The sequence below is a fragment of the Barbus barbus genome (assembly GCF_936440315.1).
Source record: "Barbus barbus genome assembly, chromosome: 14".
NCBI lineage: Eukaryota > Metazoa > Chordata > Actinopteri > Cypriniformes > Cyprinidae > Barbus > Barbus barbus.
This window is the reverse complement of record NC_136742.1, coordinates 18,876,448-18,894,144: the sequence shown is the minus strand read 5'-3', so window position 1 is coordinate 18,894,144 and position 17,697 is coordinate 18,876,448. Positions and strand designations below refer to the sequence as shown.

Here is a 17,697-nt window from a genome sequence, read left to right as displayed (position 1 = left end):
TGCCATGGTTACATAACAGCAGTTAACATGCTATCCTCCCCATTATTACCTTCATATTCAGTCATATTTACTTTGTAAGCAAAGATAGAAAATGTTTGTAGCTTGTGTCGGTGCTGGTGGTGGTATGACATGTACTTACCAGATTGTTGTCTGTTTGTTTTTCTTCCTAAGATTATCCTGCTATGATATAATTAATGTAAATTAACCTTATCACACCTGTAACTTAGTAAAAAAATCATCCAAATAAGCAATCTCAAATTATTTTTAATTATCTATATTGCTAAAGAAATATAGCAGGTGTAGCTTGATCTCTGAGACAACACTGGATCTGGTTTCTCCAGGTTCAATCTTCTTTGAACATGCTGCACTCTCACCATGAGATCATGTAAATGATAAAAAAAAAAAAAAAATTCATGCTGTATTTCAGGATGTTTGCATAGTGTGTGCAAATTATATGGGCCTGAAAGTGCTGAGAGAAACAAATGCAATAAAAGTGCACTGAGATGAAGCTACTGCAATTTCTGATTTGGTGTCCTGGATGACTTGGAAACAGAATATAGAGTGTGAAATAAAGAGAGACCCGTTTTATCCATCAGAAATTGATTGGAGAGTAAAATGGGCTTTTATATTGCTGTTTATTCTTATATTGAGATAAATGGGAATGGTAATGTCTATAAAAGTTGTTTAGAGGCAGATAAAGTTTTTTCTCTCTTGCCAGTGCATTTTATTAATAAAGTCAACGGGGTCAGTTGTAATTTCTTGTTGTCTTAAATTGGTGCTCGCAGAGCTTCTGTCAGCTTTGGCATTGATTCCTTTGCTGTAGTCTTGCTATTGTATCTAATTCATGTGTGCTATGTTCTGACATTGTGCTGTTCAGCTCCAGTGGGCCGTGTTATAAGAATCACTGAGATTAGAGAGCAGTGAATTGTTTTAAGGAAATGCTCATGTCTCTGAATCAGTCAACAGTGCGACTGGTGAAAACTTTAGTTTGTTCTTTCTTCACTTTACAGTTGATACCAACAGAAGACAAAAACACTGCTGGAATGGCCACTAGCATAAAGAATGAATGGACGAACAAATGAGTAATTGAAACATAGTGAATGAAATCCAGGGGTTAATAAAAGTTAAGTGCAATGAATGGTCTATTTCACGCCAAAATGAAAATTCTGTCATCATTTACTCACCCTCAAGTTGTTCCAAAACTTTTCTTTCTTCTGTTGAGTACAAAAGAAGATATTTTTGAAGAGTGTTGGTAACTGTTTAGTTGCAGTTTATCTTTTGTGTTCAAAAGAAGAAATTCATGCAGGTTTTCCACCTATTGAAGGAAAGTAAATTGAGAAAATGTATCTCTGTTTTTTTTTTTACCTTTTAGTTGTCACATGATTGTCAAAATGTTGTAAAAGTATATATATATAACTCTACACAGAAAAGGTTAGTAAGCCATTTCTTCACACTAAAATCATGTAAATTTGCATTATTTGTCTCATGTCTGTATTGCTGAAATGTTTACAAATTGGCTCCATTAGCTTCCATTGCAAGTGCCTCGCTGTAACCCAGATTTTTGCTTTTTAAAAGAAAAGGATGGACAAATCAAAATAAATATTTCAAGGTAATCAACATTATACCACAAGTGCTGTCAGTTGAGCTTAACTTCTATTGAACCAGGAATACTCCTTTAAAAGCCCCACATCAAGGGTGTGCATTTCCATAAAGGACGGGATCCAGGTTGTTAAACTGTCTGAGGCTTTTTTCAAAGCCTGACGACCCTGTCATCATATTTCCATTAGGAAACACATCTCACAGCTGCTGTCAAAAGCATCAGCCGTGCGCACTCAGACTCTGCTCTTGACCTTCATCATGTGTCGTACACTTGATCTTTTTTTAACTTGAATTATGAATTACTGGAGAAACCTGCAGCGATCTGCAATCCATTCGCCTGGCGATTAACTCTCAGGCTTTGTTGTGATTATAATGATTTTTTTAAGAGGTGACCTCAGGGTTGTGGATTATCCTGTGGTGTTTTGCAGAGCCTGTGTGCAAATCTTTTCAGCTTAACCAAGACCCATTTGATGGCAAATCATGGAAGCCTGAAACAGAGCTGCGGTTCACATGCACTGTACTACACTATTACATCACTGACTTACCAAGCATGGCTGTTTCCCCAGGTAATAATATTTGATATAATTGATTTCTGCTGTACTTACAAAAGATCAGCGTATTTGGTCCAGGCTACCTGGAAGTTCTTTCAATGCCGCCCAAGACTTGCTACCCCCTTCTGTGTTGTTCCTTTTTAATCATGAAGCAAAATAAAAGACTCAAGCCTTAAATTATTCAGAAATTCAACATAGAGTCAAAGTATAGAGCATTATCTCATAAGGGGTTTAACATTAATTAGCATAAAAGAATACATTTTGGCATACATGTTTTTGTGAGTTGATATTATTGCAGTTTATATGCTAATTTTGCATGTTATTTTACACATTTATGAGACTGTGAATGAGTTCTGGTGCTATAACCATCATCTAGACGGCTAAATGAATATAATCTCATTTCTCTGTGAAAGAGCGTGACATTGTAGCTCAAATGAATTGGTGAAGCAGCCACGTACAGTACAAAGAGCAAAATGTAGCGTGGAAATGGCAAAAGTAACAAAAAAAATGCATTTTGGGGAAAAAAAGTAAAGCATTTAACAGAAATTGTTTGATATGATACTGCCTATTTATCATAGTTCAACTCAATCATTGTCATATGTGTGCAGATTCTTTGATAAGTATCTCAAATAGTGGTTCAATTAAAAGCACAGGAAATAAGATACATTTTCAGTCTCAATTTTTTTAAATCTGTTCCTATTGTGAATTGATGAGGTAATGCAGTCTCTCACAAAACCCTGTGGATGAAAAAAATTAATCTCAGAGTACATGCATAAATGATCATCCGAGGCCAGAAATGACCTCAAAACCTTAGAGTTTTAGGAGTTTTTAAAGCGAGCAATCCATAAGGTATAGTTTTGCTCTCAGCCTCTACCTCAGGGACTTTCGATTGACTATTGAGTTCTTTCAGCCTGCTCTATGCAGGACTTTGAATTCTGCAAACCTTGAACGTCCAGGTGGAAAGTTTGCATTTAGACATCTGCTTCTGACGTACAGAGAACAGAAGTGCTTTTTGATGAGAGATGAGATCAGCAGAGACCAGCTTTCACCTGCATACCTGCTTTTTCATCTCCCAGCTGTATGGCCAGGTGTTTAAAACAGAAGACCCTCTTAAAGTCATGGAGGTCAATCACAGAAAGCCAGAAGTTTGAAGGTGGGTGTCATTTTTAATTCAAGAGAGAATACGTAGGTTGATGTGATGGGAGGTTGATGTCCCTTTAAGAAAAAAGAAGAAAATTCTGTCATTTACTCACCCTAATCAATGTTATTTCCAAACCTGTATGACTGTGAATAGCTATCAAATGCTATCAAATATGGGTCAAAAGCTATGGTTATTCTTTTATGTTGCATAAATTATTGTAAAATGCTTGTTTTGTGCTCAAGAAACATTTCTTCTTATTATTGACATTGAAGACCCTTAATATTTTTGTGGAAACTTTCATAATTTTTTCCAGGATTCTTTGATGAATATAAAGTTAAAAAGAATAGCATTTATTTGAAATAAAAGTCTTCTGTAATATTATTAAAGTCTTTACTGTCACTTTTGATCAATTTATTGCATCCTTGCAGACCCTACTGACCTTAAACCTTTGAATAGGACTAAAATTTATACCAGAATATAGTCAGATTTGAAAGCGATTCAGAAATGTTGACATTGAACACTTTTTAATTATTAGTATTTTTTTTATATATATATAATGTGCAGCAATGAAAATTGGTACAGGGTAATTTTATTTTATTTGCAATTGCGAGTTATAAAGTCCAATTCTGAGTCCAATTTGAATTGCGAGTTTATATCTTACATTCTGACTATTTCTCAGAATTGCAACTTTATTTCTCAGAATTCTGAATTTAAATCTCAAATTTAAATGTAAACTCGCAATTGCAAACAAAAAATTAAGAATTGGGAGATAAAAAGTCGCAATTACCTTTTTTAAATTTTATTTGTATTTAGTGTCAGCTGCTATGTGACCAAGTATAATATAACATGTTAAATGTTTATTTCCATCTCATCTGATTGTTCTTTTGTATTTTTAAAATGTAAATCAGTCAGTGTAAATATGAGACAGAATTCATAATATTAGATGTTAATTGGCAAGTTATGTTCACTTTTCTTGCTGCATAAAACGTTTTCCAATTAACTTCTTTATATATGGGCATCTTTTGACCACATTTCATAACACATTATTATCCCACTGTGGGGTTTGAAGCTGTCATAATGCTGCCTCTCAGTATAAGAAATGCTTGTCACGTCAGTATGTGCCTCGGGTAGACATGGTTGAGTGTCATTCATCAGGACCTGGCTGTGGAAAATCAACAGCATCGATTGTTCACATATCTCCTGCAGGGACTGAGCAGATGAGCCACAGGTTGCTGCAAAAGTATTATCATCAGGAGTGCTTCCCATGCTGTTATCTATGGCTACACTAACCTGTACACAGCCCGACCTTGATGCATCTTCAAAGTGGCATGTTTTAATTTCATGGATTTACCTGGCAAGCAAGACAAGCTAGTGCACAAGAAGGTGCTTTTCCACCATCTATTTTGCTTCAGAAATGACCTGCCTCTTAGCGGCTTCAGCAGAGGTGAAAATCTGTCCTTGTTTTCTCTCTTCTCCTCTGTAAGAGTGCCATTCACAGGCTACTGAGACTTGCTGTAATCAAGTTTGAAAGATGGGTTTGATTGAGAAGGGGCTCTTATGGGTGAATCTGATATGTAGCGACCCACATCTGCGGCTGCCTCTCATTCAGATCCCTCAGAGACAGCAAGATAATGCAGTCATCAACAGGTTTGCATATAGACAAAAACTATATATTATGTATTACATAAAATGTATTTAGTTATTGTAATTTTTGTAGTGTTTGTCTCAGTAATGCAGTGTTTATTTATTACTCAAGCAAGCCTAATAAAAAGGGTGTGTTTGACATTCGCAGCAAGCTCAACACTGTACAAAATAAAAAAAAAAGTTGAGCCAACTTAAAATTTTAAGGCAACCAGCTTCAGCAGATTTTTGAGTTTTCTCAACTTGTTGTTTTATGTTTATACAACATAAAGTTGAGAATCTCCTACAAAAATAAGTTGAGAGAACTCAAAAATCTTCAAAAAGCTGGTTGCCTTAAAATTTTAACTTGGCTCAATTTTTTTTTTTTTTTTTTTTTTGTACAGTGTTGAGCTTGCTGCGAATGTCAAACACACCTCTGTATAAAAAAACTCTTTCTTTTTTTTTACAGTGAAGGCAACACAGAGTGAGCGTTCTCCGATCAAAGAAATTTGCCCTTTTGGTGCCCATTTTTCCATTAGGAAAGTAACAAGTGAGTGTTGCTTGATCCTCACTTGATAGTTACTGTCAGGAATCCAATCTCTGCTTCTCTTTTAAATGTCCCCATTGATAATCTGCAGTGCAATTGTGTCACAAAGACATTACAACAGGACTACTTGACTTAAAATACTTTGCTCATTTCAATAGAGACCACAAGCACTTTAACAATAAAATACACATGCTGATATTATTAAAAAATAACTCACTCTCTCTCTCTCTCTCTCTTTTTTTTTCAATTTGCGAGGCACTTTGTGATGCTTTTTTTAAAGCTTTTTTAGCTAAAATATATTTCAAATAAATGCTTTACATATGTTGCAAACAGAATTCCTTGAGGAAATATATTTTTTTAATATAGCAAATAGATTCGATTTAAACGTTTAAATCCAATTTCAAAATAGATTTTGGACAATATACACCTCAAAAGTTTGGGGTCAGTAAGATGTTTTTTAAAATCTTGTATACTCAATAAGGCTGCAATTATTTTATTAAAATATAGTAAAAGCAATAATAATGTTGTGAAATAATATTGTAATTAAAGAAAAACAATATATGAATTTATTCCTGTAATGGTAAAACTGAATTTTCAGCAGCTGTTACTTTACATGATCCTTCAAAAATCATTCTAATATGCTTTTAATATGCTAATGTTCTAATTTGATGCTCAAGATGCATTGCAAACAGTTGTACTGCTTAATATTTTTGTGGAAACTGTGACAATTGTTTTCAGGATACTTTTAATGACCTTAAAGTGACAGACCCCAAACTTTTGAATGGTAGTGTAAATATGTTTTTATATATTATATATTGTAGGTCTAAAATAAACATACAAATGCCAAACATGATGAAATATAAGTAACTAAACTTATATATATTTAAATGTTTATTAGCAATACATTCTTTGTCAATTTGTACATACACATGAAAAACATATTTTTATGCAGTGTCTGGGAACTGAACTCCTGATTTGGTGTTGCCAGTGCTATGCTCTCCCATTTGAGTTTGTATTTCCTTATCTAGTGCTTTATTTTAATATTAACTGCATCAAAACCTTCCAAATGTTTATTTTATTTCATATGTGAAATAATGTGGCAGGGCTTGTCATTTTTTCTTTCCCGAACTGGAGGCTGGTTCACCAGCTTTCCTTGGAGAAGCAAGAGCGCTAATTGCTACATTTAGCACACTCTGCGGTGGCCTCTGAGGGGGACAGTACTGTGATAACCTAATAAGAACTCGGCCCAGTGTTTTGACAGAATATGACACATGTAAGTGCTCTTTGGGGTGGTGCCAACACAAGGGCCCATCTTAAAAAGAGCTCTCTAGTGAGTGCTGCTGATTGTACTGAAATAGAATGACAAACCAGCATGAAGCCGAGTGAAGAGCGTCTCTCAGAAAGATAAGGCATGACATCCGTTAACTTCATTTAATGGCATTCACTCTCATTAAGGATAGATACATGGCTTCATTGTGACGACTAGTACAAATTTGCTCAAAATTAAGCCCTTTTCCTCTGGGATGGTCCTGTTGGCTTTCGTAACAGATCATTTATCCTACTTTAAGCGAAAAGGATGATTTGACAAAATTAGAAAATGTATGTTTTGTTTGGTTAAATATTAGATTAGAGTATTAGATATCAATTAGATATTAGATCATTAGACTAAATAATGTTTTTCTGTTGCACTTGTATTCAAAGCTGAATTTTCATAAGCCATTACTCCAGTTTTCAGTGTCACATAATCCTTCAGAAATCATTTTAATATGCTGATTATGGTGCTAATCAAAGTTAATTAATACATTTTTATTTTTTTGTGTTTTAAATGCAAAAATGCTTTCTGCGTGAATGGCCCCTAAACATAGTAGCTTGGGCCCTAGTGCTCAAGTCGCACTGTATATGGGGCCATAATCCAGGCCTACTTTTCCCATGATTCCTTATTGAAACTTGAGAATTTTGTTGGGCAGGCACTGGTGTGTGGCTGTTGGATAGATGTCATTTTTTGTCCTCTAAACACTACGTAGCATTTTATCTGTATTGATTTGAGTATTAAGCAGACGCTCTACTTTGGCTTCCCCTGTCGCCAGGGCCGGCGCTAGCCATTTGGGTGCCCTAAGCACAAACGCTTGGCGGTGCCCCCCCCCACCACCACCAAAGAAATAACTACCATTCAGAATTTCTTAGTTAGGTTCTCTTTACTTCCAAAATAACTGCTGCAAATAAATAATTGGAACAGAACAATGTAAACACAGAAAGTTAAAAGTGCAAAAAAAGTTTAAAGTGCAAATAACAGTATAAGTGTATGAATTTTATGAAGTATGAATTTTAAAGTGCACATTTTAAACTGCAAATAACCATACATAACTGCACAGTAGAATTTACTCAACAGAGGGACTACATCTCTATAAAGAGACCATTCTGCTATTCTATAGAACTATATTAAACATTTTCACTACCATCAGTTGTCAGAGGCCCTACAGAGGCACACGCCTACATTTCCTAGCTGCAAAATCAGCTATCAGGTCATCATATGACAGTTTCTGAGCCACGTCCCCATTGATGCTGATGACAGCCAGACCACTTAAACGTTCCTGCCCTGATGAACGCAGGTACGTTTTGATGAGTTTCAGCTTTGAAAAAAAAAATTTGTATAATTATTTTGTATATATAATTTTGTATAATTATTTTGTATATATAATTTCTATATACAAAATAATTATACACAGTACACGCACATATATCATGTAGACACAAACTTTTATTTTGGATGCGATTAATCTTTTCCCAGCCCTAATAATTTGACAACTCTGTGAATATGAAAATATACAAACACTGAGATTGTGTTTTTTTTTTTTTCTAATTTCAGTTTCACCAACAGATGTCGCCCTTGGCCGAACCTCTTGAAAATGACCGCATAGAACAACAACGAAAAAACTTTATCTAAGCGGTCTAATTTGGCAAAATCACATCACGTTCAGTTGCAGGGTTTTTCTAAAGTTCACCTTACCAAGAGGCAGATAGGCATATTGAAGCGAAGAAATTACAATAGGGAACGTTCTGCACTAATAGCTATATGCACACACGTCTGTAACGTATAGCCTACCTAGGGGGAAAATTAGCTTTATTTGTCATTCAAATATGACGATGAGGACCCCAACGATTGGCCTTCCTTTCCTTCTCAAACAAACTGCATCTTTAACAGCCCAAGTTTCAAAATTTCCCGGGGGAGAAACCCCCGGACCCCGTTAAAATAAAAGACTCAACATGCAGGGCTAAAGCCCCGGATCTTTTGCACTACTAGCGACGCGGACGCGCCGACGCCCCTGGACGTGCATACTACACGCACAAAACTAACATTTTTATTTAAAACATTGTCTTACCTGCAAGCGACGCGCCAGCATCATCCCGCTGTCTCTTCTTTTTTCTTTTTTCCGCCCCCGACTCTTGGTGCCTTTTCGAGGCCATGTCTGAGGTCGGTGTCGGCCAAATTTGAAATTGATTGAAGCATAATTGAACAGACCACTGGGAGGTGGGGAAGGGGGGGCACCAGAGGGAGACTGGCACAGAGATTCACCTTTTTCTCGACTAATTTGGTCTAGGCCTATATTACTTTTGTATTGCTTTTGTATATTAACATGCTAGAAATATTTTATTTGTTATTTATACTAGTAGCCTATATTGTGATGATATTTTCACGACCCAGATTTTTTGGTGCCCCCCCAAGCACTTGGTGCCCTACGCGCAGTGCGTGATGTGCGTGTGCGGAGCGCCGGCCCTGCCTGTCGCCGCTGGCTTTAGAGGTGGACTTCCTGTCTGGCAGTGCTGTCTGTCTACGGCCAGGATCTCTCTTGGGATCGCCATAGACTCGCGTTTTAGTCACTAGATAGAGAGCATTAAACGAAGTGAAGTGCTTTCATGGGTAGAGAGGGGAAATTAGTCTCACATGGTAATGGATTGGATGACTAGAGTGTTTTTTGGGATAATGAGGGCGGGTCTTCATGTAGCACAGCTGTATGTTTTGTTCGACATGTACCTTCTCTTTATACTCGAATTGAAGTGGCTTTGCTTTATTTTAGCTGCGTTGTGTTGTCATGGGCTCACAAGGGTCGGGGGCTGGCTTTGATTGTTTATATATAGCTACTGTATGCATTAAATGTCTCCAAAGCAACTGAGATCGCGCCTCCTACACGACACGTGCAAAAAAAAGAGCGTTGAGCGCCACAGAGCAGTGATGACAACATGCAATCTCCAAAGCAGAGAAAGCTAACTAATCTCATTACGCTCACTCTCTCCTGCAAAACCACGAGCTGTTTCCATCAGTGCTGGGATTATTTATAGACTGTAGGTGCGAGCTTGTATATTCCAAAGGCCTCCACCAATGCTTAGACGCCTACGTAACCAGAGAGGAATGAGAACAGATGTTCCCATCACAAGTCAAAGGAGCATTTCTGTGGCTGTTAATGATTTTGGGAATATAAATAGAAATGGAATAAATAAATACTTAGTAATGTGTGCAGCAGGAGATGTAGGTGTGTGTTTACACCTGTCATGATTGACAGTTTGGTTAGAATGTGATACTACACAACACATGAAGAAGGCTGTAAAATAATCAGATAGTCTAATGGTGTAAATGAATGGTGTAAATAAAAATAAGCATTGTGATTTCATACTGACAGTGTGAAACAGAGCTGATTTCTGGTTTACTACATTAATTGTTAACATTTTTGTGAAAGGAAGTCTCGTAGGCTTACCAAGGCTGCATTTATGTGATCAACAATACAGTAAAAACGCTAATATTTTGAAAATAGTATAGGAGCTTATATTTTAACTAGTGCTGTCAAGCGATTTAAAAAAAAATAACTAATTAATCGCACATTTTCTCTGAAATTAATCGCGATTAATCCCACCTAAAATTAAAGTTTTTAAATATACTTTTATATTGCAATAATTTCACATTCAATCTAGAAATTCTAGAAATTAATGTATAAACAACATATATTTAATATTTGTTTAATAGCATCTTTTTATGACTGAAGGCCAGTATCACTGATACCAAGTCATACTGATTTCCCTATGAAAAAAAATGTTTAACCATTGACTATAGCCATTAAACATTATATTATAATTAAGAGCTATCAATTTTAACATTTATTAGACTTTAAAAATAACTTCTAATTAAAGTGAACTTAAAACAATCTTCACATAAACCCGTTATAGATGGACTAACGAAACAGAGCGGGATTTACAAGCCTGTTTCGACCTGACTGATTGGACTGTTTTTGAAGCTGCTGCAAATGATCTGGACGAGCTCACAAGAGACTGTAACATCTTATATCAGTTTCTGTGAGGACATGTGCATTCCTACCAGGACTCATCTATTCTACAACAATTACAAACCATGGTTCACTGCCAAACTCAGACAGCTCCGTCAGGCCAAAGAAGATGCTCACAGAAAGGGGGATAAAGTCTTGTACAAACAGGCCAAATACACACTGGAAAAGGAGATCAGAGTGGCAAAGAGGAATTATTCTGACAAGCTCAGGAACAAATTCTCTTCCAGTGATCCTGCTTCAGTGTGGTTAGGATTGAAGGACATCACCAGCTACAAAACACCCCCCCCCCAGCACTCTGGAGAATCAACACCTGGCAGACGACTTAAACGAGTTCTTTTGTCGTTTTGAACGATCACCCCACACCCGCCCAGAACACCCCTCCACACAACCATTCACACCTCCAGCAACCCCTCTCTCCCCCACACCTACAATTCAAATCAGCGAAGATGATGTGTGCCAGGGGACGTGGTGAGCTCGTGCAGGGGCGTGGTTAGTAAGTGCCATCATACGTCACAGGGGTATGCAATGTCCAATAGGAAAATTCAACTGCAGTAGCCACCGTTCAACCTGAAGAGGGCAGCACTCAGGCGTTTTTATACCATATATTGTAGAATTAAAACACTTTACAACCAAATGTCAAAACATTTGCTCGAATCAATGCACAGCACTAATAAAGACACAGTCTTACAGATCATTAACTCAAAAAGTTGTTTTAGGGTTTAGTTACCCTTTAATGTTACACATATATAACATTTACATTCACAGTTTTAAGGCATGTAGTTTTAATCTCCTTTTTGGTAACTGCATGCCTTAACAGACCACGACATTGCATGCTCGTAGTTTACTTCGTGCTTTGATATGAATTGATACAGGCTATAGCACGCGCCACTTTCCGCGCTCGTCTGACTCGCGCCTGCCGCTGAAGTGAACACGTCTCTGGATTGATGTGATCATAAAGACATTCTGGACTGAATAAATGCACTTCTTGTCAAGAAAAAACAGACAGAAACAGCAGTTATGAGTGGGATGGCCAACCCTAGGCTCCACCCCTGCAACTGTCGTGATATGACGTCACGCTGTGCAGGGTCTTTTCAAAAACTTAAATTCAACAGAACACGGTATCACGTGATGCAAATTCGCAGGCCAGAGTTCACCAAGTTTGAACTTTGGAACGCAGCGAAATGCGAAACTTTCCGCACAGGCTTGCGTCTCCGGTCTGATGCATTCGCATGTGTATGAATGGAAGTCAATGGAACGAAAAGTGCTTTAATCTGAAAAAATTTATTGCCTGCACTAATTTTGACCGCACTCATTTTAATACATTTCTGGAGTTTTGCCATTACAAGAATGAAGTAAATTTTAGAATACATTAAAATACAAAACAGTCATTTTAAATTGTAATAATATTTCACAATATTTCTGTTTTACTGTATTTTGATCAAATAAATGCAACCTTGTTGAACATAAAATATGTCTTTTAAAAACATTTAAACTTTTGACCGGTAGCATATACAGTGATTATCAGGAACGAGCTATTGAGAAATATCATAAATGAAATTGGTATTACAAAAAATAGTCTGATTGATAAATGTACAATTGGTGTTGATAGATGCACAAAGCATTATGTTTGCATTTTCTGCTGAATTCTGCGCACGACATACAGCAAAAATAGATTCAGTGTCTACTCCACTTGCAGCTACGCTTCTACTGTGCTGCTTTTGTGGGCTGTTAATTCTGTATCCTGTCAATATGGGTGCTGAAATAAAAGTGAAACAGGCCTAGACTGTAGATACAGTATGAGATGTGAGTCAGCCAAACTAACTAGACAAACTCTCTTTCTTCTCTCTTCCTGTAGATTGAGGACATCATCACACGCCTCCAAGATGAAACTGAAGGTGTGCCTGTCAGAACAGTCAAGAGCTTCCTTTCCAAGATTCCCAGCGTTGTTACAGGTATACTGGCAGGAGTGGGAAAGTTTGTGTTAAAACTGGTGTGTGATAGAACGTAAGGTGGCGGGGGGATTCATTGGCCATTGCTATCATACAGTGTGTGTGCAAAAACACAGTACAGTGTAATTGTTGTAGTTGAGCTGTACACATTTTTTAAACAATTTCTAGGCCATATTTTTTATACACTCAGTAACATAATCGATATATAAGTGCGGGGAAGTCTAATGGCCTAATGGTTAGAGAGTCGGACTCGTAATCGAAAGGTTGCGGGTTCGAGTCCCCGGCCGGCAGGGATTGTAGGTGGGGGGAGTGAATGTCCAGCGCTCTCTCCACCCTCAATACCACAACTGAGGTGCTTTTCAACCTGTTTATAAATTTTTTTTAGATGAATGTTTTTCTCTTATTAGAATTATTATTAGCAGATAGACATCATTTATTCTGTAAGCAAAAGTGTTTCATAGCAGGTTCACTATAGTCTTCATACTAGATTTTAATAAATATATATTTCAAAAGTATTATGCATTACAGTTGGTATAAAACGTTTTTAATGAGGAAAAAGTTGCTGAGTGCACCTTTCGAACAGCAGTTTTCTTATTTAAGTTAATGATGCTTTCAAAAATATGTTCTTAAAAATTTATATCAATGTCAGTGCTGATAAAATATGTACAGGTGGTTGTGCTTAGTTGCCAGGGCATTTCATAGATTTTTTTTTAAATCGGTGACAGATCACGAGCCATATGCCCCTGTGGTCTCCACCGATCCTACTGACCACTTTAACTTTCACAGATTCCTTTAGTGTGGGATAATGAATGCTGGAAGAACAGTTATTTGTTCTTATAAACCCTCAAAGAGAATAAACTTGAAAATATGGCTTGATTTGCACACATCGCTAAACACAATTACTACAGTGAGCAGCTCTAAATGGATGCCCGCAGGCCCACATCCGGATAACTAATAGCTGATTTGGAACTAAAGCATTGATGTTGTACATGATTGAGATGGTGTTAATGTAGATTTAGCTTGAATGATCTGACACGCATTGAATCTTAAACCATAACGTGTCTTGACACACATGATGATTTTGATCTTTATCAAGGCTGAGAATTTATGCATAAATCTGCATGTGAAAATAAGGTGATATGTTTCCCCGTTTTAAACGGCAGGTTCTGACGTTGTTCAGTGGATGATGAAGAACCTCAACATAGATGATCCTGGTAGGTGTTGATATGAAGAAAGATACAAATCTTATTGATGATTGCAAATCGTTTGTGAAAGCAAATGCATTATTTTCTGTATTTACAGCGGAGGCCATACACATCGGCAGCCTGATCGCCGCCCAAGGCTACATATTCCCTATCTCGGATCATGTTCTCACCCTCAAGGATGATGGGACGTTATTCCGCTTTCAGGTGTGCTTATCCATCTACCATCATGTGGATTGTATCCTGGCAGCTGTGGTTTCCAGGATGTGATCCTGTTTCACTTCAGCACTGCCAAGATTCTGAATCTACTGTGCAAATCACACATTATGAAGAAGTTCCACTGACCTTTAGACCTACTGAACAAATAGGACTGTGTTTGATCAGTGCATCTGCCTTTATTAAGGCAGTACATTGCTGAGATTTATTTAACATACAATATATACACAACCTGAAAGAAATTAGTACTTTTATTCAGCAAGGATGCATTGTGCATTAAATGGATCAAAAGTGACAGTATAGTCTTAAAAAAAAAATCACCATTTATACATTTATATATACTGTATTTTTGAACAAATAAATGCAGCCATGGTGAGACTTTAAAAAACATTTAAAAACCTTTGAATAAAATGAAAACTAAAAGATTTTCAGATCACATGAGCCAATATTTTATTCACAATTGAACATAGAGAACATAACAAATGTCTAAACGGAGAAATGTTACACTTTAATCCACTAAATGAGCTCATTTCAAATTTGATGCCTGCTACAGGTCTCAAAAAAGTTGGCACGGGGCATCAAAGGGCTGAAAAAGCAAGACATTTTGAAAATATTCAGCTGGGAGAACATCTAACAACTAATTAAGTTAATTGCTGATATGCTCCCCTCCAGACGACGTCTATTTCAGCAGGACAATGCAAAACCACATACTGCAGCTATTACAACAGCATGGCTTCGTAGTAGAAGAGTCCAGATGCTGAATTGGCCGGCCTGCAGTCCAGATCTTTCACCTATAGAGAACATTTGGCGCATCATTAAACGAAAAATACATCAAAGAAGACCATGAACTCTTCAGCAGCTGGAAACCTATATCAGGCATGAGAATGAGACCAAATTCCAACACCAAAATTCCAGAAACTCATAACCTCGATGCCCAGATGTCTTCAAACTGTTTTGAAAAGAAGAGATGCTACACCATGGTAAACATGCCTCCGTCCCAACTTTTTTGAGACCTGTAGCAGGCATCAAATTTGAAATGAGCTCATTGTGTGCATAAAATTGTAAATTTTCTCAGTTTAAATATTTGTTATGTTATCTATTTTCTATTGAGAATAAAATATTGGCTCATGTGATTTGAAATTCTTTTAGTTTTAATTTTATTCAAATTTAAAAAACATCCCAACATTTCCAGAATTCGGGTTGTAAGATCTGAGGTGTTTATAAGTATGTCCACCAGAAAAAGGGGGATATTTATCTGATAAAGGCTGATCGTTAATTTTTCAGTGATTTAGATGATTAGTGAGGAGATGGCCAAGGGCACATCTTCCTTTGAGCCTCTTTAGCTCATGTAACTCTTATGTTTCACAGGAGAAACACTGCTGGGTAAAGCTGTGAAAAGCTCTGTCATTTCATTTGGAAATGATTGCAACATTGAACAGATAGTCTTCAGCCAAAGATTTCTATAATACCTGGAGAAAGCTATCAATTTGCATTCCCATTCATCTCAATGGCAGTCGCTCAGCTGGAGCTTGACAGCTTGATTCGAAATATGCCATCTTTACTCGCAGGCACTCAATTACACTGATCCACCATATTTACCATGTCAATCTGGAATTTGTCTTTAAAGAGCCAAAAAAAGAAACATCAATCACATGCAAAGCATTTACTAAAATACAATTAAATGTTGGTGCAGGTGTAATGATTATGCATCAATACTCAATTACAGTACTGAAGTATCTTGTTAAATTAATATATTCTCATTATCAACCAACACACCAACTGTAATTTATCCAGAGTTTTAGCCGCATTCTCAGATAATGGCATAGTAGGCTATCTTTCCAATAAGCTTGATACAGTATCAATAAGCCAATGAATGAATCTGAGTTTCTTTTGTTCGTTCATTAATTACTTTAGGAGAAAATGAGTGTTTCTGTTTCTCTGGAGTATGGCTCATCAGCTCATTGCCTGACGATAATGATCTCAATGCACCATCATTTGCTTTGTGCTGCCTGTAGTCTTTAAGACTGGCTCCACAAAGGCGAGGGAGTTAGTTCTGTTGTTACAAATGTTGTTAATAGCTTTCATAACATGAATATCTTCAGATAATAACTGCACGGAAAAAGAATCACAATTTCAGCTTCAGCTTTGGCTAGTAAACAGATGGCAGACATTCTTAGTTCTTTCAGACTTGGTTTTAAATAGAGTAGTTACTGACAATCCAGAAGCAATTGCTGTACTTATTGAAACAGTCTTCAAAGGACCCCCATATTGGCCTCTGGTATTTCTGCTTTGGTCCCACTTTATATTAGGTGGCCTGAACTACTATGATTTAAATGAATCTTTTGATATAATACACTTACTGTGTGCGTACATGTTTTTATATAATTGCATTTGTAATTAATTTCTGTAATTACATTTATAGTTACACTGTTGACTCATCCCTTACACCTTAACCTACCCATCTACCCATACCACCAAACCTGTCCCTAACCTTACCCATATCCCACCTCAATAGAAGCAAACATGTTTTGCAATAAATAAGAACACAATAAGTACTTTGTACTTGTTTTTTGATCTAAGTACACCTAATATTATGTGTGACCTCTGCTTTTAATGACAACGTTGCTTACTTTCAAATATTTGGTTACACTTTATTTGAAGGTGTCCTTGTTACAGTGTAATTATACATTTAAGTACGGAGTAATATTAATTAACATGTTCTTACTATATGGTTAGGGTTAGGGTTTGGCTTAGGTTTATTTACATGTAATTATGCATAATGTATTGTTATTATAATAGTAAGTATTCATTTTGGGATTCCAGAATAGCCTACTCAAGATTCAGGGGGTATTAGGGGTATTATATATAGGGGTATTATATATATAGGGGTATATATATATATATATATAGGGGTATATATATATATATATATATATATATATATATATATATATATATATATATATATATATATATATATATATATATATATATATATATATATATATATATATATATATATATATATATATTTATATTTCATTATTTTTATTATTTTTATTATTAATATGCACCAATATTAAAATTCTATCCAAAGCAATGAGCCAATACGTATTTTCATATTAATTTAATATAGACTTTGTCTAAATAAGGGGGGAAAACACAAAAAAACTTATTGAAAAGTAAATTCAGGCATCATTTTTTATTTATTTTTTAAAGATTTTATTTTTTGGCGTTTTTGCCTGTTATTTTATAGGATAGTAGGTAGACAGGAAACGAAGTTGGAGAGAGAGAGGGGGAACGGGATCAGGAAAGGTCCGCGAGCCGGGACTCGAACACGGGACGCCCGAAGCGCAACGACGCTACATGTCGATGCGCTGCTCACAAGGCTATCGGCACCGACATTCAGGCATAATTTTTATAGTATAAAAAATTTATTTCATTGTGAGATTACAGATTAGATTTAACAGTGTTCTTAAATTCTTTGTGTTTTTACAGATTAATTTAAAGACAGTGTTAGATGACAGCAAAGTAAATCT

General features: G+C 36.3%; 1 protein-coding gene across 3 annotated transcripts in view; it reads left to right on the top strand.

The window, feature by feature from the left end:
• Positions 1-17,697, top strand: part of rgs6 (regulator of G protein signaling 6) — a 68,313-nt gene that overhangs the window by 33,694 nt on the left and 16,922 nt on the right. For all 3 annotated transcript variants that reach the window (XM_079434368.1, XM_079434369.1, XM_079434367.1), the window contains exons 3-5: positions 12,647-12,743; positions 13,904-13,954; positions 14,043-14,149. In XM_079434368.1, coding sequence (XP_079290494.1) covers positions 12,647-12,743; positions 13,904-13,954; positions 14,043-14,149 — 255 coding nt within the window. The remainder of the gene's footprint in view (positions 1-12,646; positions 12,744-13,903; positions 13,955-14,042; positions 14,150-17,697) is intronic.